Below are 26854 nucleotides of genomic sequence, written 5' to 3'. Positions count from 1 at the left end.
AGCACCAATACATTTTTTCAGGATGGACCCCCTATTCTGCTCCATGTTACCCTTGTGCTTTTCTCTGGCCTTGAAATCTAAACTATGCAGCTTTCTGGAGCAGTGCTTGGGAAATTTGGTAGCATACTGCTGGGAGTATTTCACCTATACAAGTGAGAAATCTCCACAAAACTATATATATTTGGTATTGGTGCGTTCAGGAGACATGGGACTTTCCAAATCAGTTGTATTTTCATTCATAAAGTAATTTATGTTTCTGATATTTGTGTTTATTCTATGGAAAATATTATTTTTTCATTATAGGAAATTTAGAAGCCTATATCTTGTTACAGAAGTGGAATTACACAAAAATTCTAGCATATTTTGAAAGCTTAGGTTGTCCCTAAAAACAATAGGCGATAAACGATAGTTGCCCCCAAGGAAATGCCCCTAAAGTGAAAGAGTACAAAATGTTCAAAATATGTTTGGAAATAAAAGTTCCAGAAGCGCCAAATCGCCTTGCAGTGAAAGGGTTAATACTGTTGTGTTTATGCCGCCTACCTACTGGGGTTACACTGGTTGGCAGTTTCATTCACAAGGGAAGTGTGTGATTGGGGTGGCTACTTAACCCCTTCCTTGTCAGGATGTTTTGGGCTTGCATGTATGCTTATGTTTAGCAAGCGAATGACATGTCATAAATCAAAGAGCAATTACTGTCAGGTTCCTAATAGGTAACACTCTAAGGGCTCTGGCACACGGGGAGATTAGTCGCCCACGACAAATCTCCCTTGTCATGGGCGACCAATCTCCCCGAACTACCATCCCACAAGCGAAAATGTAAGTCGCCGGTGGGATGGCACACGCTGCACAGGTGATTTTGGCAAATCGCCGAAGTTGCCTCGAATTTTACATTGAGAAACATTATTACATTGTTACAATATTTGCCACCCTGTGCAGTGTTTCACAGTTTGGGGTACCCCTCTTCATCTTTCATTTTCAGTTTTAATTTCCATCTCTTCCAGTCTTTTGTTGCCCGCCCCAACTTTTTTAAAATGTGTTGCTGACATCGAATTCAAGGCTTTCTGGTTGCTCAGTCAGAAGGCACGCAGTTAAATAAACAGTAACACTAAAAAATAAAAATGTTGTAAAGTAATTAATATATCATGTACTGTTGCCCTACACTGGTAACAGTTGTGTGTTTGCTTCAGAAACACTACTACAGTTTATATTAAGGAGCTGCTGTGTAGCCACAGGTGCAGGCATTAAATCTGGAAAACCTGTGCCTTTTCTCCTTTTTCGGTTTGAATGGCTACTTCCATGGTTACATAGCAGCTTTGTTTATATAAACTATAGTAGGGTTTCTGAAGCAAACACACAACTTTTACCAGTGCAGGGCAACAGTACGTAATATATTATTTTAATGCACTTTCATTTTTTTGGTGTTACTGTTCCTTTAAGCTAGCCTTACACAAACTGATATTTATTGCCAACTTGGCCAATCCTCAGCTTGTATATTGAGCTCAAACATTGACCTGTGGGATAGTATCTGGCAGGGGTTAAAATATCAGACAATTATCAGACCAGGTTAAAAATCATAAGAGGCAAGGACTGCATTAGGCTGTTGATCTTTACATTCTGTATATAAACAGCTTCAGAGGACCACCAGAAATCCACGGGGGATCGACTGGTGGATCTCGATCAACGTATTGGCCACCCCTGCCCTAAGAGACCTGTTTAGCTTATTAGTTACAATTGTATCTCAGTGCAAGTAGGACTTTTACCTTTCTGGGCTCTCTGCCAAAAGCCCACTTATTTAATTAAAAGTGAGAAACAATGTATCTAAGTGCAGGTGACGCTTGTTAAGATTTCTGGGCTTTCTGCCAAAAGCTACTTTTAATTAAATTTGTATCTTTTTTTAGCTTCACTGCAGAAGATCAAAGGGAAATGAGGGACATTTCAGTAAGAATCCGGGACTGCGGGTTGAGCTGTCAAAGGAGGGACTGTCCCACGAAAAATCGGGACTGTTAGGAGGTATCATTTAGCTACGTAAGTAACAATTTGGCAGAACCTCCAAAAATATGCACAGAAAGGGGAATACCTGCAGTAATAAGGTTTTATAATACATGAGAGACATTAATATCTTGTAAATTATAAACGGAGCTTAGTGATATCATTTCTGTCACGACTCACTGAAACTTGTGTATTATACTAAATAATGTACCCCCTGTAGTAAAATATGAGGATATTAGAAGACACCTCAGAGTTCCGTGACCTATATAAAAGCACTGGCCATTTGGCCTTGTGTTTTTATATGGTCATGGAACTCCTCTGTGACTTATAATTCCCTTATATTTTACAATATTACATTATTCACTATATTATGTATCTGTTTGCACTGGTTATGTTAAATCCTAGGTGTGTTCCCCGCTATGGAGAATTCCATTTACAGTTCTTTTCAGCTGGCCATAACCCCAGTGTTATTAAGGTCTCTAAACTTCTAAAGCATGCCTCCGCTTTCCTTTTCTTTAGGGAACTATGACACAATATGATGTAACTAAGAAGGATATTAATGAGCTGGAGAGTGTGCAGAGATGTGCAACTAAACTGGTAAAGGGGATGGAAGATTTAAACTATGAGGTTAGACTGTCGAGGTTAGGGTTGTTTTCTCTGGAAAAGAGGCGCTTGCGAGGGGACATGATTACTCTGTACAAGTACATTAGAGGGGATTATGGGCAGTTGGGGGATGTTCTTTTTTCCCATAAAAACAATCAGCGCACCAGAGGTCACCCCTATAGATTAGAGGAACAGAGCTTCCATTTAAAGCAGCGTAGGTGGTTTTTCACTGTGAGGGCAGTGAGGCTGTGGAATGCCCTTCCTAGTGATGTGGTAATGGCAGACTCTGTTAATGCCTTTAAGAGGGGCCTGGATGAGTTTTTGAACAAGCAGAATATCCAAGGCTATTGTGATACTAATATCTACAGTTAGTATTACTGGTTGTATATATATATAGTTTATGTATGTGAGTGTATAGATTGGTTAGTATAGGTTGTGTGCTGGGTTTACTCGGATGGGTTGAACTTAATGGACAATGGTCTTTTTTCAACCCTATGTAACTACTGCTGGCCCTGAAGGAAAATACCCTTTCAGTCTTGGCTATTCTAGTACTTTCACTTCTTTATACATTCGTTTGCTATTTTGCCCTATTACTGGAAAACTGTTGAGTTAAAAAAAATTCAAACTGGGGAGTCTGTACTGATTCCCAGCAGTCTGAATGTATCAAAGTAGATCTGACTGCTTCAAAACACCATTCTGTCTATGGCAGTGATCCCCAACCAGTGGCTCATGAGCAACATGTTGCTCACCAACCCCTTGGATGTTGCTCCCAGTGGCCTCAAACAGGTGCTTATTTTTGAATTTCTAGTTAGGATGCAAGCTTTAATTGCATAAAAACCCAGTGTAATTGCCAAACAGAGCCATCTGTAGGCTTCCAGTCAAAATAGGGGCTATCAAATAGCCAATTATAGCTCTCATTGGCACCTCCAGGAACTTTTTTTTCTTGCTTGTGTTGCTGTCCAAAACCTTTTCCATTTGAATGTGGCTCACAGGTAAAGGTTGGGGATCCCTGGTCTATGGGAGCTCAGATGCAGAAAAGCACTATATTGTGTCATAGCTCAGAAACCCTGCTTATATATATATATATATATATATATATATATATATATATATATATATATATATATATATATATATATTATATTATATATTTTTTTTTTAATCACAAGACTAGCCCTTAAAGCAGGCATATCAAACTAAAGGTTCATGCTGATTCTTGGCCTGGGGAAAAACGCAATTCTACTTTACTGTTTTAGCAAATTTACATACGTTCCCCCCTAAAGAAGTGCTAACTTGATTGCTAAATAAAGGAATCCGGGAGATTGCACATTGCAGATAGCATTTATCACCTGCAGCTACATGGGAATGGACCATTGTAACATTCTAAAATTGCCATAATAAATGCACACACAACAATAACACTTGTTATATCTTACAGATGCACTAGCTAGTGACCAACAGACTAATAAGAGATTAAGGGACAAGGAAATTCTAAAGACATGCAGTTGCACCCCAGTGATTTTACTCATCATTTAAGATAACATGATCCTATTGAGATTATATAAAGTCAATGCAAAAGTGACCTTATAACATCTGATGCATCCCATGAATATGCACTACCCATTCATCACACCAATGCCAAAGAGTGATTTATATTATATTAACTACAGGAATGTCCAGTGATGTGCCAAAGGAATAGAGTTATATCATGAGTTTTAATGGCTAAGAGCCAAGTATGCATACTCACAAATGCCAGGGTGGATAACGATTTTATTTTTGGACAGATATAAATCATTTTACTGAGTAATATGCATATGTGCAGAATACCTATACCCATTGAAAAACTGTAATCTGCTTCTCACTTTGTCATGACAACTTTGTTGTCTAAATTAAATCACTGGGAAAATTCCTGTAAACATAGGCACCTTCCTAAATATGTTGTGACCCTACAACTGTCACATGAAAAACACATCTTACTGTCCTTGAGGTACAGGAATGGGAACCTATTATCCAGAATGCTCAGGACCTGGGACTTTCCAAATAATGGATCTTTCTGTTATTTGGACCTCTGTGCCTTAAGTCTACTAAAAAAATCATTTAAGCATTAATTAAACCCAGTAGGTTTGTTTAGCCACTAAGGATTAATTATATCTTAGTTGGGATCAAGTACAAGGTACTGTTTTATTATTAGAGAGAAGGAAAACATTTTTAAAAATTAGAATTATTTGCTTATATTGGAGTCTAAGGGTGATGAACAGGTTTCCAGAAAACAGATCCTATATCTGTACTAGGATTAAACTAGGGTGACCAGATCACTTGAGAATTAAGGGACATGTCCAATAAATGCCTTTTGCAGAACTCGGGGCATGGATTGCTTTTACATTTAACTGCAATAAGTGCAGCCCTTCTACCTTGATTTCTTGACGTGTCCCTGAAGTGATCTGGTCACCCTAGATTAAACTGTCAGGGGAAAGTCCAGTCAAGGCAGAGATTGCAGATTTGGGCATGATAGGACAGATACTTTAGTTAGCCTTTTTTTTTTTTTTGGCCTTTGGGGCTGTTCTTTCTAGTTAACAGGGTTCACCACTTATGGGGCCCAGGGAGGTGGTGGGCAAATAACTCACTAAAAAAATATAGGTATGGGACCCGTTATCCAGAAACCCATTATCCAAAAAAGTTTATACGAAGGGCATCTCTTAAGCTGTCCATACAATATCATCGTACGAAACCTCGTTTCATATGATATTCTGTGCATGTATGCTGACTCGGCGAGGCGACTGACATCGCAAAAGGCTGTGGCTATTGGTTGACTCGCCGATCAGGCAGGTTAAAAGATTTTGATCGGGCACCATTGAAGGCGCCTGAGCAAAATCTACCTTCAGGGCTGAATCGGCAGAAGGAGGTAGAATTCCTATTGTTTCTACCTCCATATCTGATGATTCAGCCCTGAATGTATGTGGAGAGTGGGAGCGATCTTTCGTGCGACTACGTGTGTGGCGACCTTTAGACTCAAAATTATTTCCTTTTTCTCCCTAATAATACAACAGTTACTTTTACTTGATCCCTACTAAGATATAATTAATCCTTATTGGTTGCAGAACAATCCTATTGGGCTTATTTAATGTTTAAATTATTTTTTGTAGACTTAAGGTATGGTGATCCAAATTACAGAAAAATCCCTTATCAGGAAAACCACAGGTCCTGAGCGCTCTGGTTAACAGGTCTCCTACCTGTCGTATGGAGTTGCAGTGAATTATGATGGCGGTAAGTCACAGGTTTGAGAATCCTGCTATAAGCCAATGGCAGACTTCCTGAATTCCCTTTATATACAGTGACTCGTTTATAAATGTGATCCAGAAAATAAAGTGAAAAGTAAGAAAGCATGGAACAGACAAAGGCACATACCTTAATTTATAAGAAAGGGTAAAGGCACATAGATTTAAGACTGTAAACTCCCTTTTACTCAAGGTATTTCTCATTATACACAGAGACAACTGCTTTAACAAAATATAAAAGCTTATTCCAGTACAATATAAAACAAGTCATTTACTGTGATTTTCAGTAAAACAGTGGCACATCTCTGGAGTTCCTGAGGACGCGCTTTATTTTAGATTTTTATATAAATATTTGGTCATATCATGAGAGTTTAAATCGACTGAAATGCCAGCACAGCTTACAGTCTGCTGAAGAGCGAGTAGGCTCTGTTTCTCAGGCATGGGCTTCTTTACCCTTCTGTACAGGAAGAATCCATCTTTAACCTCCAATTTGTGTTTTAAACATTAAACTCTCAAGTGCAAAACACAATTTTATCCAAATAGTGTAATATTTTCTTTACTTCATCACATTATTTTCATAAATCAAAGAAAAACAAAACTGAAAAGTAAAAGGGAGATAAAGTAATTTGTTGCATAATGGGGTTTAAATGAAATGTAACAATTCTGAATGCATAGTTTCAGCTCTGTGCCAGTAACAGAACTGTTGTCGTTTGTGAGGTCTTCCTACGATACAGAGCAAATACACTCTCTTTGAAGGGAACTGCATTATAAATGGAAACAATTATATATTGCCTAATGAAAACTTAAGTCACTTGAAGCAACTTTCCAGTGGTCATTTACTGAAAGTTGACAGTGTTTTTAAGTCAGAAGTAAATGCAATTGCTATAGAAAGCAGAATCCTTCTGTCCCTTGCTATTCTCTGCAGTGCTGGTTCTGACTACAGGCTTTACCAAAACAATGTAGCAAGACTCCAATTTCCACAGTGTTCTGCGGTTAAAGTGGTAGTTCACCTTTAAATTAACTTTTAGTATGATCTATTCTGAGACAATTTGCAATTGGTCTTCATTTTTTATTTGTGGTTTGTTTGTTTTTTTACTAATTATTTTACTTTTTCCCCCCAGCAGCTCACTAGTTTGGGATTTCAGCAGTTGTCTTGTTGTCAGGGTCCAACTGAGCCTAGAAACCAGGCAGCGGTTTGAAAAAGTGACAGGAATATGAACAGAGGAGGGCCTAAATTGAAACACAAGGAATAAAAAGTAACAATGACAATAAAAGTATAACTTCATAGAGTAATAGATTTTGGCTGCTGGGACAGTGGCCACCATTTGAAAGCTGGAAAGAGTTGCTAAGAATAGGCCATTCAGAATGTAAGGAATTGTAGAACTAGAGTCTTGGCTGGAGGAGAAATAACTCTAGCTACATTTTTTAGACCTTCATGTAGTCAGAAGCAGCAGGGTGGGGAATAGCAATGGACATGCACTGCTTTAAGTAGCAATTTTATTCACAAATCCCTTTTAAATTCCTAACTCTTAAATTCATCTATATTGGGAAGTTGCTTAGTACAACAGCTTCCTTCATTATGCAAAACTTCCATTATCTGGGTGTCAAGTTTGATTTTAAATGTATGCTCAGAACAGATGCACCACCTCTTATTTCATGCGGTTACCAAGCCTGGATATAGGAGTAACCAAAAGGTTAATGTTCATGATTGACAGACACACTCAGCGGGAGTTTGTAAAATTATATTGTCACTTTATCAGTTCTGAAACTGGAAGGATGTGACATGAGAAAAAAACTGCACTACTGGGCAACATTCAATGTGTGTATGTGTGTGTGTACGTTCTGTGTCACTGAAGGATAACCAAGGCTGACGTATGCAGTTAGAATATACAAAAACATGCAGCATATGTACAAAAGTTCTCTCTCTTTTTCTTTAAAAAATATTAGCTTCATATACAAGTTAATCTACCTGGATGTTCTGGAAGTTAAACAAGATATAAAAATTTTTTTGCTTACTTGAAAAAAAAAAAGTGAAATTAAAAAAAAAAAAGTTTTCAAACAGAGACACAAATTGAAAAGCTGTACAGAGATTTCCACTAGGAAACGTTAACTTCAAAGGCTGTTGATCTGATTGGAGAAAGCATTGCAGTTTGAGAAACGGTCGCACGTGGTTTACCAAAACATCTTTGGCAATTGGTGCATTTCACATGTCAAATTAATCTCTACTAAAAACCGATTGGAAAAAAAGTCACCCAGAATGTTATTTCTGCGTCTTTCAGAAAATCAGCATCAACTTAACTGCCAACTGTAAGAAAAAAATAGGGGGGGGGGGGGGAAATATCCAGACTATATACAGTATTTCCATTTTAAATACTTCTCACAAAGAGTGACTATTGTAACACCAGCATTTGTATAATTCAGGGACATATAAAAGTCTGAGGTTTGCTCAGGGGATCGCTTCTATTACCAACTGAAGCCATACAGTGCATAGCTTGAGTCTTCTTCTCCAATGAAAACAAGTGAGTCCGTGCTGGCTAGCTACTTAAACAACTTCTTTGTTAGTCTGCAATCTGGTCATAGCTTCTAGCTTCTGTCTGTAGGCTTCTGCCTCTTGTTCCTTCTTTAGAAGCTGCTGCCGGTACTTCTGGGCTTCACGGTTGGCCTCATCAAGTTGCTTCTGAAGTGTTTCTCTTTCCTGTACACAAAAGTAAAATATAGGTATCCTGCATTAGTTGCCCTATGTAGTCCCTGAGTAAAATGATATGGAAATAGTCAAACAGACTTAAAAGCATGCAGTATGACTTTGATTGTCTGGTCTTTAAAACTGTGCTGGTCCCGGAGCTTAGGGTCACACCATATGCCAACCTAAATGGCTAGCAACTTTGAAGTGAGCCTACCCAGCTTCCATATTTTAGTCTGCCCGTATCTCCAGATATCCTATAAACACTTATATATAATAAAAGTCAGTATCAGTAAGGGTGGACACCTTGGGTCTTGCCCTTAACAAAGTACTATCAAGCAACTGAGGCAATCCATTTTATCTTTGCACTTTAGCATGAAATAGCACAAACCCTGGGTTTAAAAAGCCCACACCTATAAATATTAAAGTAAGGTAAAATACTTATTTCAAAAGATACTAGAAAAAAATTGAGGGAAAAAGTACAAGGAGAAGCATCCATATAAAGCTAATGCTAACAGGTATGTTATTTAGCAGCAGTAATTTTTCTCAGCAGTGAAAAAGTGGAATTTTCTACATTTCCCACTGTGGAGAGTTGGAATCTCTTTAAAAGGATGGCAATACATGGGCCAACCTATGAGGCGAAGACACACAAGGCGATTAGTCACCGCGACTTTTAAAAAATATGGTAGCGGCAACTAATCACGCCAATTTAACGGCCATAGATTAATATACAAGTCGGGGTGACTACTCAAATGTCCTTCGCAGCATGCTGATTAGTCTGTGTGACTTTTTAAAAGAGTCATGGCGACTAATCACTCCGTGTCTTCACCCATATGGTATTTGGACTGATTGACCCATGGGTTTGGACGCTTGTAAAACCACCTTCATATTGTTCTGTCCAATCGTCTACACAATCATAACAGCAGGAATCTGGCAGGAAGTAGAAGAAGGAGTTTTCTTTTGGGCAACTGACAAAAGGTTTATGCCAGAGCCAATAAGCCTTTATCCACCAAGACCACAGGATTATTGATCTAACTGCTCTCTTATTTGCCACACACCCAGATGGTTGGGCAGTATGCTAAAGTCAGCCAAAGTTCTCTAACAAGTCTTGGCATGTAGGGCCAGTAAGTGTGGCAAACATGCACAGCACTACTAGAAAATACAAAAGGCTGCAATTTCAGAAGACTATTGTGCAGACCTGCTACACTTGTGGAAATTACAGTTGTCTACAACAAGACGCGAGTATAGAATGCCGTGCACTCATGGCTTCTGAATGCTGCCGCATCTCTGCTACATATAAAATGATCATATGGCTTCTTCATTTAACCTTCAAGTCTCTTACACAGTGAAATGAATAAAAATAAATAAAACATTCTAAACCGTAATTTAAAAAAAAAAAAAAAAAAAAAAAAGGCTTCATGCATGAAAACAACGGCCACAAACTCAGTGTTTTTGAAACATGAAAAAAAAAAAGATTAAAACCCAAATGGGAAGAGGAAAAAAAAATAATCACAAACACAGATTTGAAAGGTTTTTGGAGATTCTCTCAGAAACATAAAATAAAAATACATTTTTTTTTCTGAAAATTCTGTAGTTGTACCTGAGAGAACTCTTGAGTATTCACAATATAGATTTCTGATCCAGAAGTTTCTGGAATCTGGCAGATTAAACAAGAGTTACAATTGAACCCACATAAAAACAGAGAAAATCCCAACATTATCTATAAATGTTCTCATTGCTCCTCACCGCAGCCGTCCTACATGGTTCTGAGGTTCAGCGCATTAGACCCTTGAATTTATCATAATGCTAATCTTAAAATTTTGCCAAACATGGTACAAAAAAAGTCTTTTTGCATGAATGACAACTGTTTTTGCATGGATACACTACTGTGTGATGCTGTGTATTCCTTGTTTTTGGAGGAAAAACACTGTACATTTTCCATAAAGCAAAAGCAGATAAAACCGAAACCAGTACAGATATCCCAGAGGCAATTAAAAATAAAAAAAAGATGCATGTCACAATAAACCCACCACAATAAGGCACTGGGTGTTAAGACAAATGTCCACTCAAGCAACTATGAGCCTTTTCAAATATATATTTAGGATTTGACACATCCCAGTATTGGAAACCTATACAGTCCATGTTGGCTGTATAAAATCCACTGCCATGGGAGCCTGTGACACTGTTTAGTTTAAGTTTAAGGCAGTAGACATTATAATTCTAGAGCACTCTCCAGCTCTAAGCAAAGCACTATGTTCCAGCTGCTATTTGGCAGCAAAATGCTTACATGAGATTTAATTCTAAAGACAGGTGTGACAGATCATCCCAATAAAAAGAGGTGGTGCAAAAATTATAGGGAACACCCAAAGTGCTGATAATGTAGAAGAACTGCACACCTGGGATGGCTGAAGGCACTTGATATCACATCATGTAAATGGAAAAATCAGATGATGCAAATCATTGATTATGTATATTCATTAGGTATCTCTCTTCCACATACTGCACAATAAAGAGGAACATTAAAATTAAAAATTATCAGCTTTCAATGCCATAAAGAGGAATAATGAGCTTTATAAAAAAAAAAAAAAGTTAATAGGATCAATAAACTTTAAAACGGTATTTTTTGATTAGCTTAATACAGGGCAAACATGATAGACATATAAGCTGATCTAGAATAGATCAAACTGGGGAATTTTGAAAGATTACCTGCAATTCCATCTATTTTAAGATTTAGCTCAATATTCCTGACTGTCAAAAACAATTTATTTACAGTCAGGAAAGTATGAATTAATTGATATGTTTATCAATGCCGAAACCTGGGTCAATTAAGCAGAATGTGTTACACTGTTTTGTTAATCACCATTCTGTTTTTGGGGACTGTTCCAGATCAGAAAATAACCACCATCCAAATCCTTACTCCCTTATGTGTATAGCATGAGAGGAGAAAGAATTCAGACAATTATTTGTATATAAATTTGCAGATAAAGAGAACTGTGGGAAGACAACAGTGTGAAATTAGGGGTTAAAAGAAGATGGGAGAAAATGGGTGTTACAAAGGTTTTACAAACTTGTCCCCAATCTACTATTCAATGGCAAACTCTGTTTTCCAATATTTACTGTCCTAGTCCCTTGCTGTAAATTCCTTATAGACATTTGTTTGAAAATTCAAAATATTACTAGGATATAAAACCTTGTAAAATAGAATATCCTGCCCCTACACAGATCAAGCAAATATTACAGTTTAATCATCTGTTAATGCTACATTTATACTAGCCTAGTATGATAAATTTCACAAAATGCCCTCATCTAGTATACATTAATACTCAGGACATTCTGAAATAAATCTGTACAGCTCTCAGAAGGGGAGTAATGATCTACACCGCATCAGAGATTAATATTCATTTGCAGTCTCTTCATTAGTACACAAACTTAAAAAGCGGAGCACTCATTTAGAAACTGCCACAGGCTAAAAAGAAGACTGGATTAAGAAATGAGTTACCTCAATTTCTGCAGATTCAACACGATTTTCAATGATCTCAATGCACTGCCTTTTAGAAGGAGGCTCTTCACTGATTACAGTTTCTTCAGCAATGTCTGTTGCCGGTACGGTCAGTACTAAAACACATACATATATATTCATTACCATATGCAAGTGCTTTTAAAAATGTTGTAAGAAAATGAATTACATATTAAAGTATGATGGAAAATTTTAAAAGTAATTGACAAAACTAGATGAACCAGAGCAGCAGATAATAAAAGTTAGAATAAAAATGTTCCACTGCATAAAGTCCAAATACTGGACATTATCCCTTTGTAAAGACTACACAAAAAATCCTGTCAGTTTATAGAAATGTACATTTTTTTAGTAAATAAATGACTTACCTTGCTGGCCATCTGGCATTGTTACAATAATTGGCTGACCAATGCCACTGGTTGGAATTGCAGACTGGAGACTGCCAAGATGAATGCCATCCGTGACTATTGTAATGACTTGCTGGCCTCCTGAGCTAACAACTTGTTGGATTGCACCATCTACTGACTCCGCAGTCACCACTTCTTCTGTGGCTACTACTGTAAACAAAAAAAAAAAAAAACCCCAGATATTTCAGCATTGTCCAAAAAAAAAAACATTAAAGACTAACAATATCAGGATAGCTTTGCAGATAGAACCATCCACTGCCCTCTGGTTCATTCATCCTTCTCAGTGCTCCGATACAGACACGGTTCATAAAATAAAGCATGATGTGGAAAAAAATACCCCCTGCATTAGGAAGTAACCTGTGTTAGAATATTTTAAAGCCCTTTCACAAAAATGGATAAATGGCAACAATGTGGCTTTCTATCCTATCCCAGATTTGATTTATCATTACTCTTTATTTATGTAGCACCAACATATTTTGCAGTATTTACAGAGATGACACATCATTCACATCAGTCCCTACCAATCTATGGCCTGTATCACTTTTACACACATTATGGTCAATTTTATCAGGAGCCAATTAACCTTCCTGTATATTTTTGAAACATATATGGAAAGACATGCAGATTTGGCTGGAACTGAACCTGAAACCAAAATATACAAGGCCAAGGAAAATGTGTAAGATTGGCAAATATATAATAAAACAGCTAGTTAAACATTACATTAAAAATTAAAAAAAGGTATAACTATGCTACCTATGTAACATACACAGTTTTCATATACTGTACATTCAGTGTGCTCATTCATGATTTCAGATATTAGCTGCTATACCTTGCGGTACATTTAATGTGACTTCAAAATGAAAAAGTCTTTATTAAACATACCAAAAAGCTAGCAGACAATTTGAGCTGCAATTTTCAGCCATTCCAGTTATTCCAACCTGGTTGATAAGATCTGTTCTTTGATATTTTTTTTTTCAAGATTTTGTGAATAAAAGTGGAAGCCTTTCTATCTACGCAGTAAATGTAAAGCAGAAGTCTTTGCGTCACGACCAAGACTTTAGATCAGACATATTTTGACAATCATCCAAGCTTTCATCTCTATAATTAATGATACCATTATTTTGAATTGCAGAATCCACTTTCTTCCTCTGGAGAAAAAATTGCTAGTCAGACGTCACTAGCCGAGTAAGAAAAGAAATTTGTGGCCAAGTTCATAGATAAAGCACATGGTACTGAAATAATGTACAAATTGTGCTGCACAATCATATGCTAATGTAAGAGTCAAAGCAAAAACGTGAAGCTTTGATTTTGACATTTTACAGCTAGGTGCCACAGTGCCTTAAAAACAAAAATATATGGATACGTTTTTTACCATATAAACTGTATTATATTGTGAACTCACAAGCAGATTTTTATTCACATTTTCTGGCCAAAATGCATGAATACATCTGCACGTGTTGGATTTGGCATTAATATCTGCACCTAAATTGATTGGCAAAACAGGGTCAATGTTGACTCTAAATGCCTATGCTTCACTTTTGCTGAGTAATACATCAGTGCAATCTAGCCACTTGCCTATCCTTTATTTCCCCCAGAGGGTCAAAAACCAGTAAATGGGAGCCAAGAAAGTGGGCTAATTGGAATAAAATTTTCAGTGAATACATCTGCATATTTCTGGAGCTATAGCAGAAGACCAACAGGACAAAGTTTTCACATATCTTTATCATATGAAGGAAGAGGCACCTTGACCAAACCCTGAACTATTTATAAAGGGGGAGGTCCGAAGTCAAAACATGTGAAAATTAACTGAAATTAAGATCTCAGCCAGAACATATTAATCTTCTTCTCCTTTACTAATATAATGGCGCCTCTCTCAAATTTCTGCTACTGTGCTATGTGCAAGAAGTGCACATAATAATTTCAAACTAAATTTTAGGTTGCTATGAAAGAGCTACTTGTATTCTCAAATATATCATTATTTAATGAAGGAAAGATATTTAGAAATACAGCAAGTTCTAAAGGTGTTTAGGGATACATTCAGGAAAAACCATTTGTAGTAATCTACGTTAATGTTCAGTGATACTCTAAAGTTCTGTAGGCCATAGGGGAAACAAATATATACTGTAATAAATGCATATGCTCTTTATGCAAATAACAAAGATGTACCTCTGCAAAATAACTCAATTATTAAGAGATAAAAAACAGTAGGGGTCATTTACAAACCCAGAGGGAGCCCCTTTGCACTTACTTAGCAGCAACGGCAGGGGCACCAATGCTCTGTGTCTGTGATGAGTGCCAAAGACAGCAGCATCAGGATTCGCAGCTTAGCATTAAGGCCTGGTGCGAGCTGCACCTCCTGCTGCTTCCTTACTTGCACATGATTCAGAGGCTGGTGGGGGACTCATTCCTGCCTCCCCCCCCCCCCCCCTCTCGGTCCCTCACATATACAACACTAACAGTCAGCAATGCAGTAACAGGAGCCACAAGACTATGCACTGTGAGGCCTGTGGCTATTACCACAATGCACCACACAGTATGCTTTGTTTACTTTGCACACTGCATGGCGCATTGTAAATGATGCCTATGAACTATTAAGCGATCAGAGACATAAAATCTTCCTCCAGCAGCAAAGTTAAGAAAGAGGGTTTCTGATCACCAATTAAATTAAATTCTTTGCTTTCATTGCTTTTTGCTGTATACGATTGTGATTGCTCAATTAGTCATTCTGTGTGTATCTCTTTATCTATTTCTTTCCCTATTTTAAAATGCTCTAATTAGACAGATATTAGAAAAGTACTGAATTGGGGCTGTCAAGAATTATGTGCCTGAGCATGATACATTCAGATACTGTATAATTCAGTGTAGAAAAATACCTTTTTAAAACCCCAACTGTTTAAACATGTAACTTTTAAAGGCCATAGCTTTTCATGGGTAAACATCTACATGTGGCATTATTATTTTAATATAATCCAGGACAAGAGCATGCTGTGTTTTGGATTACTTGCCCAATGCACTGAAAAAGTTTGGTAGTATACATTACAGCAGGGTAGCTTGTGACTTCTGTATCCCATACCTCGATTCACATTTACCGTATACACTCGAGTATAAGCCGAGGTAGCTAATTTTACCTAAGAAAACTGGAAAAATGTATTGACTTGAATATAAGCCTATATAGTTTAAGTTTAATAAGCAGAATATGCATTTAGCATTTGAGCTTTTCACTTCCATTACCCAGAAGCAGAGAGTGAGAATCTGGTAAGACAGCATGCACTAGTCTTTTAATGCTATAGAAATGAATGAACAACTGAGCATGTACAGTATTGCTAATGGCACACGCAGTGTTTACCACAAGCCAGAAAATGAACTCTTAAAGGAACAGTAACACCAAAAAATTAAAGTGTTTTAAAGTAACTGAAATATAAAGTACTGTGGCCCTGCACTGGTAAAACTGGGGTGTTTGCTTCAGGAACTCTACTATAGTTTATATAAATAAGCTGCTGTGTAGCCATGGGGGCAGCCATTCAAGCTCGAAAAAAAGGAGAAAAGGAACAGGTTACATAGCAGATAACAGATAAGACACCATTGTTATCTACAGGGTTTATCTGTTAGCTGCTATATAACCTGTGCCTTTTCTTCTTTAGAATGGCTGCCCCCATGACTACACACCAGGGTTTATATAAACTCTAATAATGTTTCTGAAGCAAACACAAAACTTTTACCAGTGCAGGGCAACAGTACATTATAGTTTAATTTTTTTGAAATATATACATTTTTTGGTGTTACTGTTCCTTTAAGGTTACTGTGGAGGCAACTTCGGAAAGCTGAAGACACATGCTTTTTAGGAAAGCATTTGGAGGAGATTTGTCGCCTATGCTAGAGACTAATCTCTTCGTGTGTTAGTGGCCCCATTGTTTTTAGGGCTGAGAACCGCCCTGTGTGTTCTTTGATTGACAGAAACCATCCTTATCAGTACTACTGACCAAGGGTTGCTAAGGAATGGATTGGTGCTCTCATTGCCAGTGGAGGCACTGCCATGTGTGCCATTAGCCTCAACGAGCACAAAACAGATTAGACAGATGAAACCTACAAACTATAAAGTGCGCGCCTACAGAAATGCTACAGTAACATTAGTGTAATTTAAATGGTTTCAGTAAAAGCAATGATTAAAAGTAAGAAATATTTCTGAATAAACGAATCAATACCTCAGTGCGATCGCGCGGGTATAGGAGCACACATACATATGAGCGCATGATGACGCGGGGGGTGGGGGGGTGGAGAGACATCTTCAAATACTGTATATATTCGAGTATAAGCCGAGGGCACATTTTTGGTGCTGAAAACTCTGCTTATACTCGAGTATATACGGTACCTTTACTTGTTAACATATTCTAAAAAAACAAAGTGCAAACTTTGTACCTATTTTTAATTACTCCCAATATATTTGTTTGGCATGAAAATTATTTAGTCATGTTTTTCTGAACTTACAGTTGCCAAATAATCACAACTAACCTGGTGTTTCTGAAGAATTGGACAGAGGTGCAGAGGCCTCGGCTAAAGCAGCCAATGTAGCTAAAACAGATGTTGATGAATTGCCAAACTGAACAGTTGATGATACACCGCTGTCATCTAGAAATAAACAAAGTCAATAAGCGGCACTAATAAAAGCAATGATGAACTAGACAACGTCCCTTACACAACTGCTTTGTATGTACAGTGCCTTGCAAAATAAAATAATCTACATGAAATATTTCGAGATTGGTAGCTAGATACACATTATAAAAAAAAAATCACGCAGCATGATAAAATGAATATATAACTCTAAAGTATAATTCGTGTAGATTACGAAAAACAAAATACTGAACTGTTTGATACAACACCCACATTATAGTTTGAAGGTTACATACATATATTTTATGCACCTTACCTGTTAGGTTCACTACTCCTCCAGGTCCAATAAAGAATTGTGGTGTAGCTGTATGTATTGTCACAGTGTCTGGACTTTCTGGATTTGTATTAATTTGGTTCTGCATTGCAATCTAGTTAAATTTGAAACAGAGCAAAATATGAACAAAACAAAAACTCATATAAATGCATTAATTACACATTTTGCAAACAAAAATATTACCACAGGTGATTTTAATAGGAGTATGTCAATATGCCCATTATTACAGAGACACAGCTAATTTCTTCTTTAACAGTTGATCCCCCCCCACCAGCTGCCTCCAACCCCCCTAGATACTTATCTGTGTTGATTATCTACACAGCTTGAAGCAAAGCAAATCAGACTTAGGGAGGGAGGAAAAACAAAATCACAATTGGACGGATCACTGTTTTACTGTGCCTTCAGCCTACTGGGATGTCACACTAGCCCCAAACCAGACATTACTAACAAAGCTGCTGTGCTTGAAGCTGCTATGACCAAGTTTAGGAAGCAGGCGGCCTAGGATGCAGAGGGCAACTATGAAAGAAGAGATTTCTGCTGGGGAGCTTTACATAGGCATGTAGACCCATACCCAAAACCTTGATTACCTTTCCTCTCAATTTACACTTTCATGCAAATAATATCATACATTTACCAGGGATTTCTACAACATAAGTTCTACTGTAAACAGTGTAAAGCAGACAAAGTACCCACAGCCCCTAGCACTGTTGGTAAGTAAGAAAACCAATCGGGAAACCAACGCAGACAACCTTAGCACCCCAGCGCTACATGGCAGAAGTGCTAACCGCTGTTATACAGAAGCAAAGGGAAATCCTTCAACAGGAATACAATTATCAATACTCTTTTACTGTTCCCACTAGACAAATAATAAAAGAGGTTGTTCCGTTTTTAAAGACAGGATACAGTTTTAACCAAAAAAGGTATTTAAGGGTAGGAAATAAAAATTACCTGAAGAATCTCAGCAAGGTCCTCATTCCCATTATCGACAGAGATGTCAAAAGCAGTTTTACAGAACTTGCTTTGGCTATGTACATCTGCACCATATTTTATTAAGAGCTCAACGACTTCCTGGTGATTGTGTTCTGTGGCCCAGTGAAGAGCAGTCATTTTTAGCATGTCTTTGGCATTAATGTCAGCACCATGCTATAGGGATATAAAATGGCATTAATTCAGAACAGGTATTAGTCATGCTAATTACCCATTGTTTGCATGTTTTTACTGCATGATTTACAGTAGTCAGAAATATTTTTTCTACAGTGCAATATCTTAATCCAGACATAATGACATCTTAATGTCTTGCTTGTTTGGATTTTCTTTATTGTGGTAAGACAGCTCTTCTATGTTTGGGGGAGCTATAAAGCATCTAGATATGATGGTTTATTTACTAAAGTTTTGCCATGATTTAGTAATTAGAGAAACACCAAAGGATTAGACTGAAAACAGAATATGAACCCTAATCTCCAGATTTCTCTCATTCTATCCTATTCTATGGAATTGAACTCCTCTGCTTCCCATAGTTGGTTTTGCACTGATTTCCTGAAAAGCAGAGGGACGTCAAGTCCCAGAATTCATAACTTCCACATGTATGGAACAAGGAGAGCGAGAGATTGAATGTCAGCCTAATGGGGGTGAGAAAATGGACCCTGCAAGTCAAAAGGCACATTGTCATTTATTTTTTGCAGTTCAGATAGTTTCTGTACCTTTTTTTAAACAAGCCTTACTTAATGAGCTTCTAACAAAAAGGGAGGTATGTTTCCCTATAAGCTCCATGGTTATTTGATGGTTCCATGCATCATGCAGCCCAGACAGAAGGGGAATCTATAACCCTAGGATATTTGTGCTTTGTAACTTGTAACTTTGCTGGCACTTGGTCAATCATATTCAAAATAATATTAAGAATATAAGAAGCAGCTAGCTTTTTTTTTATATATATATATATATATATATATATATATATATATATATATATATATAACAGTCCATAATTAGCAAATGCTTATTTCTTTACATACATAGTAGATGTATCCAAGTATGTTTTTAGTTATAGAGCACTACTTATGTAAGCAGCACAATAAATTAAGAGAACAGGGATCATTACAATAATAAATACAAATAATCTTAAATGTAACTGTACTTTATATTTAAATATGAAGTGTTATGTACTAAAAGTATAGTGGTTCTTACCTTGTAGAGCTTACAATTCTCTAGATGAGGATAGTTTTAAAAACTAAATGAGTCAAATGAAATTCTAAAGGCCTTGTCAGTTTATTATTCTAATGATCAAACCAAAAGGTTAGTGAGTAATTATATAAAATTTTGGACCAAAGAATTTAATCAATTTCCTGTATCTACTCACCTTAATTAAAACTTCTACAATGTTTGCATGTCCCTCAGATGCAGCCATATGAAGAGGAGTCCTGTCAACTTTTGTACGGGCATCTCTACTGACACCTGCCCTAAGCAAAACCTCAGTTGTGGAATAGTGACCATACTGTGCTGCTAGATGTAGTGGTGAAGTTCCCAGCTGCAGTTACAAGCACAAAATCATAGTCATTAGGAAAACAATATTGCTTAATGTATTATAAATATTTTAAATACACTATGGAGGACCAAATGTTTACTGCGTTTGTATCTCTATTATGACATGAAAAAAGTGCAAATACTTTGTATCAATGCAATGCTATATGATTGGTTAATGGTTAGTGATTTTTCAACTAACGTTATAAAAAAAAAAAAAAAAAAAAAAGTATAATAAATATGTTGGTAATAATCATTCTATTCTCATGTAATGTAACTAAACACTAGATAATAAAAATGCCCTACATACGTCAGCAAAGGGCTGTTATTTCATTTTTAAATGCAACGCAACAAACAAGTTTGGGATGTGTGCTGTGTATGGAGTTCTAAGGACCATGCCTAGCCCTTGAGCCTTGCTACAATAAGAATACATTTACAGGATTTCAAACACAAGTCTTCTAAGAAACAAAACTGTAAATTAAGCCTCCACTGGAAAACACTAATGTTGAAGCATCTCTGTTTCCCATTCCAGTTATCTACAGTTTTCTATTTCACCCGGCTACTACTCCCTTTATCTAATGATTCACATAAAGTTAAAAAAAAAAAAAAAAGATGTTTTGACCACATATGTGCTTAAGCAGACAACAGCAGTGGTATAAGTATCCCTGATTACCTTTCACCACTTTCCATAGATATGTGAGCATACCTAGAGAATTTCTCACTTGTTTCTTCGTAAACAAGAAAGATAACAAGGAATGATTTCCCATACTTCCCTAGCACAGCCATACATCAATGGGGTCAGTTTTGTCACCAGTTTTAGGAATCTTTGGAAATAAACTGTAATACCTTCAATAAACTCTTAAAAACAACACACTCACATTATATACATATAAAACACATACTCTGAATGGCTGCTGTGTCTGCTTTCAGCCTAATAAATCCACTAGATACAATAGCTTTGTTATTACTGGAATCAAAATAATTACCCAGTCTGTGGTAAATGGAGCTCCATTTGCCATTAATATACGAACTTCATCATCTTGGCCAGCTCGTGCTGCTTCTAAAAGCTTCTTTCCCAAATCAACCAAGGACATCTTTAAAAAGAAAATGTACAGATATTTAGTTATTTGAGTTATAAACCAATATTCAATCAAGTTTATCCCCAAAATGCCCTCTTTATAAGTAGTGTACATGCATGATAAAGTATGAAGGTTTAAGGGGTAAAAAATGTGTTCCTGACAAACGGGAAAGTTTAAATATATGGAGAAAATATCCCACTGCAAAACCTTCAGGAATCGCCTATTTGACATGCTAAATCCATATTGTATGCTGCTCCTTATACGATACTAATAAATAAATGTGTTAAAGGGCAGCCAATGAAAAAATACATTCTTTGTAATTGTATCTGAAAACAATGTGTGATTGCTTTTATTAATGTTGCATGCACATAAATAGGGTATTGCACTGTAGCTGTTACTAATGCAGCAGAGCAGTCTCCTTCCCATGAACTTAAGCAAGTTGAAATCCCCTAAGTTTATCAGTGGCTAGTTTGTATCCTCTGTATGATACTATAATGGACATGTAAAGAAAAGCATAAGTCTTTCAGAGACAGAATCATATTCAACTATTCTCAACATGGCAACATTCTCCAGCATTAAATAAGCCAACCTGGCTTGCACACAAGCCACATTTCAGAAGTGTTATACCCCAGTATAGGTTATATTGGAGATTTAATGAATATGAGTCACCCTTTGAAACAAGGTAGGAGAGAGCAATGGAAGAAAAAAAAAAAGCCCCAGCCCAGTTTTAAAGCAGTGGCACACAGAGCATTTAAAATGCAGGCTACCTGCCCTGGAACACATTCCATTGTAATTAGTGGGATGCAGAGGAGGTTGTTGGTTGCTTCATATCAGCAGGGGAAGCAATCTGCAGCTGGAGCTTCCATTTGCATTATATGCATAAAATCATTTTAAATTCTTCGGGTTGTACTGTTGCCCTAATGTTAGTAACATTTTGTCCATGAATCCCATAACATTATGTGCTCCAAGACTATGCTAAAGACCAGTAATGCCAACCCCCTGCAATATATTTAAACATGTGGCTCAAACATGACTTTTTAAAACTATGGCTGATGAGAAGAAATCGTCCAACAGCAACAAAATAAAAATGGATAGTTGAATAAAATTACCACCAGAGGTCACTGTAGATATTTCTACAGAGGGAAAAATGTATGGACTTGTGTTTGCATGTATGTGTAACTTTAGTTATATGGATCTATTTGTATATACAGTACTGTACATGTTGCTGTATTTTTACAGTGGTTTTTTTTATAGTATTATGTGTTGAATTTGAAGCTTGGGGATGCACCAAATCTAGTATTAAGTTGGCGATTTGACCAAGATTCTCCCTTTTTCGGCGGGATTCAGATCCAAGTGCCTGGCCAAACTGAATCTGAATCGTTAAAATCACATAACTTTTGGTCAAGTGAACAAGGAAGTTACAAGATTTTCTATTTAACTGCTATTTAAACCTTCAGTAGCCAAACTGACATATACAAATTAAGATTCAGCTCAGTATTTAGCTGAATCTTTTACTAAGGATTCAGGGTTTGGCTAAACCGAAAAATAGTGAATTTGGTGCATCTCTAGTGATAATGAAAATGTAGTATATAAAGTTTTATTAAAAACAACAGACCAGGTGGAGCTTTATTTACATAACATATAAAACACAGCTGAACATATCAGAGATAATAGCAAACTCAATGCAAACAAAGCCAGGACTTCTGCTTAAAAAAAAAAAAAAAAAAATTTTTAAATCTACAATAAAAGGCCTGTTCTGATAAATAGAGACATCAACCCAGCAGGCCCATTTATTTGAAGTGTGATAGCCATACACCAACCACACTCTGAGCTCAGCCCAACGCTGCCAGTAACAAAGGGGTTTTATGCATTTTCAATGGGGAGGGGGATAACCGTAATATGGGTATGCGTTTGCTTTAGAAACATTACTATACTTTGTATAAATATTCTGAACATAGAAAATTCAGAGCTGAAGCACTGTCAGTCACAGTATTTATTGCACTGAACATACATTTACAATGCCACTTAGAATAAACATCCACATCACGTGGTCTGCATGCCAAGATATCTAAGCCTCTAAAACTTTACCTTTTGAGAACTGCTGAGTAAATCAGTTTTTTTCTGACATGTGGCTTACAAACTTCCTTCTTCGCTGATAAAAGCTCAGATGTTTTACAGAGATTCCAGACAGACATTTATAAAAGCAGATTTTCCAGCTTTCCTGCATTACTACTCTAGTGCAATTATAAAGTGGTAACTACACATAGAAGTATTAAATAAGGAACACATACAAATAGATAGATAAAAGGGCCCTCTCCAGTTGCACTATTTAGTAAACAGCAGAATATAAATTAACTCTAAGGCAGTAATCCCCAACCAGTGGCTCACATGTTGGCAACATGTTGCTCACCAACCCCTTGGATGTTGCTCTCAGTGCCCCCAAACCAGGTAGTTATTTTTGAATTCCTGACTTGGTGACAAGTTTAGGTTAAATATAAACAAGATTTACTACAAAATAAAGTCCCCTGTAAGCTGATAGTGTACATAGAGGCTGCCTAATAGCCAATCTTAGCCCTTATTTGGCGCCTCAATTTACTTTTATGATGCTTGTGTTGCTCTCCAAGTCTTTTTACATTTGACTGTGGCTCTCGAGTAGAAAGGTTGGGGACCCCTGCTCTAAGGGGTGCAAACCCAGATGCGACTGACAATTCAAGAAATGCTGCCAGTGATGTAATGAACAGGTCAATATGGTGCAAAGCAGTGCCTCCTATTTCTGAACTTAGGCAGCTAAACTTTGCCAGGGACAAACAGCAATTGGTGGAAGAGACCCATAGCTCACCAGAATATCCTTGGTTGTGGCGGTACTCAGAGCCCCACTATTTATATAAAGCAAGACTATCACAAATGAAGTCTTTTAGCAGTTGCTGAGCTAAAACCATGGTCCTGTAGTTAAAAAAAAATGAGTTAAGCTCAGAGTGAGACATTCCTGCTGACTGTTGCTTTCCCCCCTAACTATTCTAGCGGCTATGCCTATCATCCCTACTGCTTACAAAGGCAAGCTTAATGATAGTTCCAGTATAAAACTTCTATACATGTTCCTTGCATACAGATGCCTGTGAGGCTCCTCATGCAGCGCCCCCTGCTGGCACAGTCCCTAAGGACAGCTCTGCAATCACATAGAAGCTCCAAACTCGCAGCTCCTGCTTAACAATACTGCAAAACCGATCATCTTGACAGTGGCAATAGTGGTGTCATTTAATAAAAGAACAGAACGCTGGAATAAAACTGGGTGACATTACACGTACAAAATGCGCATAACATGTTCAGTGACAAGAACTTTGAATGAATAATAAAGCAAGCGTGGCATGTTTCTAGGGTTATTAAGCATGTGTATAGCCTAGGCCTTAAACTGATTCCAAACCAAACATGCCCGCCAATGAGCAGCTCCCCACTGTAAGTGCCACCCGCGGAGGACATATTAGTGCATGAATGTAATTATTTCTGCAAGCCTGCAGCTTACTTTCTAATCTATGATTTGCTGTCGCTGTGTGTGCCGGGAGATGTAGTATAGCAGCAAGTAAAGGATGCAGACTGCACAAATATAAGAATAAAACCCCCGTTGGCCAGCCTGAGCCTCGTGTAAAGCGCTGCGAGCACAATCCCAGGCCGATGTGCGAGGGAACAAAATACTTCAGACCTCATTAATAACATGTCAACGAGCAACAACACAATTTATTAGTAATAAGCAAAATATGTCCTTTAGTCAGAGAAATGCTTGGCGGGTTACATTTCCCGCCTCTCGGAACCGCGGCCTTCTGAAGCGCCTGTGCATAGCCAGGCATCAGCCCTTCCCGCCTTTACAGTTCCCTTCGCTTCTAGAACCCCCAGAACCCGGGAAGCCCCTGGCACAGCCCCGGATCCCCGGAAACCCGCCGGCTTTAACGCAATAAACAGGAAATCGTTCGGATGATCTGGGTTCCGGGGGAAGTTGAATTATTTTTTACCACAGAAGAGATCAACTTCCACATCCGGTAGGGCCCGACACCCAAGACTGACCTGGAAAAGATTCGGTAACCTGACAGAAACGTCTCCCAGCGCTGCCTAAGCTTACCGTGCCCGTCGTATTGGTACCGTCTCGGCTGCCCTGCTCTCCTCTGCTGGGGAGCTTTCCTTTCAAACCAAGCCGGTTTTACTTCAATCGCCTTCTCATCGGCGCCGAAAATCCCCGCACAAAAGTCCCCGCGTTTAGCGCGGAGGTGCACTATATTTTGTGTGCGCGCATTGCCTTGATTTCATGTTAGGGAAGGTGGCGCGACTGACTATGCCGTTGTGTTTAATTGTAAATAAGTTATTTTAATGCCTAAATGTTACTCTGATTGAACTGTATTCTCAGTTTATTAAACATATTTGTTTATAATCATTTTGCTGGTTACAGGAAGGAAAGTAGGTTCTGGCGGAGGGATACACAAGACGAGGCGAGGACGCAGCGAAGTAGCGCATGCGTGGAATGGAATCGAACTAGTGGCGTTTTGTGGAACTGTGGGTTGTCTCCGGAATAAGCTGCCGGTTCCGTTATTAGCATTCTGTGTGCCAAGTGGCACGGTTGTTTGTGGCTTTCCGACTTTTTTGTTTTGCTCGTTTAACTGAATGCGTTTACACAAACACCAGATGCTACGTTTCAATTGTTTTTTTTTTTGTTTTATTGCTCAGCATGTATTAACTAGGCAGCAATTCTCACTTGTATACATCTCCCCCAGTGCTGTACGGTAGAAAGATGTGTGGCTCAAACTTGAACGATATAAATAGAGCCTGTGCAATAAGTAAAGACGGTTCATGCGATACCTATTCACTATCTTTTGGCACATCATTTAATGCTGCTCCATCGCAAAAAAAAAATTTAAGGGCACTTAAAGGGGAAGGAAAGGCAAAGTCACTTGGGGGTGCCAAAATGTTAGGCACCCCCAAGTGACTTTAACCGCTTACCTTGTACCCCGGGCTGGTGCCCCTGTTAGGAGAAAATAGCACCAGCCCGGGGTAGCTGCCGGCGCTTCCTCCTTCCGGCTTCGCTGCGCGCGCATGCGCAGTAGAGTGAAAAGCCGAACTTAAACATTTAAGTCGGCTTTTTCGCTCTACTGTGCATGCCCGGCCACCGGCAGTTTAGGAAGTGGAAGGCGGAAGGAGGAAGTGCTGCACTCCAGGTACCCCGGGCTGGTGCTATTTTCTCCTAACAGGGGCACCAGCCCGGGGTAAAAGGTAGGCGGTTAAAGTCACTTGGGGGTGCCTAACATTTTGGCACCCCCAAGTGACTTTACCTTTCTTTTTCCTTTAAGAAATGCATGTTGCAGGGCTGCACGTTAATGCTCTTTTTGCTGAATTTTCTTGATTTTTTTTTCACATGATCATTACCTTAGCTTACAGGTTCTGCAGCACTTTACAGAGAATGAGAGCTTGTAATGCTATTACATAAAGTTTAGTTAAGAGTCCATGGTACTTTGGGTGCTCAGTAACTGACACAGGCATCTGAGAAGCACCCCTGAAGGTGCCACCACCGTGGCATCCACAGCCCCCCGCAGGGCCGTCAACCTGACCGTTTCCCCTGAGCTTGCCTAAATTAAACTTACCTTCAGAGCGTCAGGGGAGGGTTGCACCCAGCGGGGATTGGGTCAGGGTGGCAGGTGTTTTTTCCCGGCATCCCGTTGGCCCAGACTGACCCCGAGTAGGGTTGCTACCTGTCTGGTTTTGACCCAGACAAGCCCAGTTTTCAGAACGGCTTGTCCCTTTCAAAATCCCCTGCCCCATTTTCCAAATTAGGAAAACTGTGCAGGACTCCCTGAGATTGCCGACCGCT

At 38.2% G+C, this 26854-nt stretch overlaps 1 protein-coding gene and 1 long non-coding RNA gene across 6 annotated transcripts; one reads left to right on the top strand and one right to left on the bottom strand.

Moving 5' to 3' along the window:
- Positions 1 to 6010: 6010 nt before the first annotated feature.
- On the bottom strand, positions 6011 to 25442 carry gabpb1 (GA binding protein transcription factor subunit beta 1). Of its 5 annotated transcripts, XR_001170161.3 has the most exons (11): positions 25118 to 25442; positions 20914 to 21021; positions 19767 to 19934; positions 18359 to 18553; positions 17393 to 17504; positions 16978 to 17094; positions 12430 to 12618; positions 12047 to 12162; positions 10944 to 11046; positions 10148 to 10204; positions 8528 to 8562 (listed from the first exon to the last, which is right to left on the bottom strand). XR_001170161.3 is itself a non-coding variant. In XM_012958861.3 (10 exons), exons 2-10 carry the CDS (start codon positions 21019 to 21021, stop codon positions 8410 to 8412), a joined length of 1215 nt encoding a protein of 404 aa, XP_012814315.1. In that variant the 5' UTR covers positions 23095 to 23416; the 3' UTR covers positions 6011 to 8409.
- LOC105946765 lies at positions 24017 to 25851 on the top strand. The gene is made up of 2 exons (XR_004222042.1): positions 24017 to 25076; positions 25442 to 25851. It is a non-coding gene; the product is annotated as an uncharacterized LOC105946765 (long non-coding RNA).
- The last annotated feature ends 1003 nt before the right edge of the window (positions 25852 to 26854 follow it).

The sequence above is a fragment of the Xenopus tropicalis genome, chromosome 3, assembly GCF_000004195.4.
Source record: "Xenopus tropicalis strain Nigerian chromosome 3, UCB_Xtro_10.0, whole genome shotgun sequence".
Classification (NCBI taxonomy): Eukaryota; Metazoa; Chordata; class Amphibia; order Anura; family Pipidae; genus Xenopus; species Xenopus tropicalis.
The sequence above is the reverse complement of the archived record's forward strand: the minus strand, read 5'-3'. Positions and strand labels throughout refer to the sequence as shown.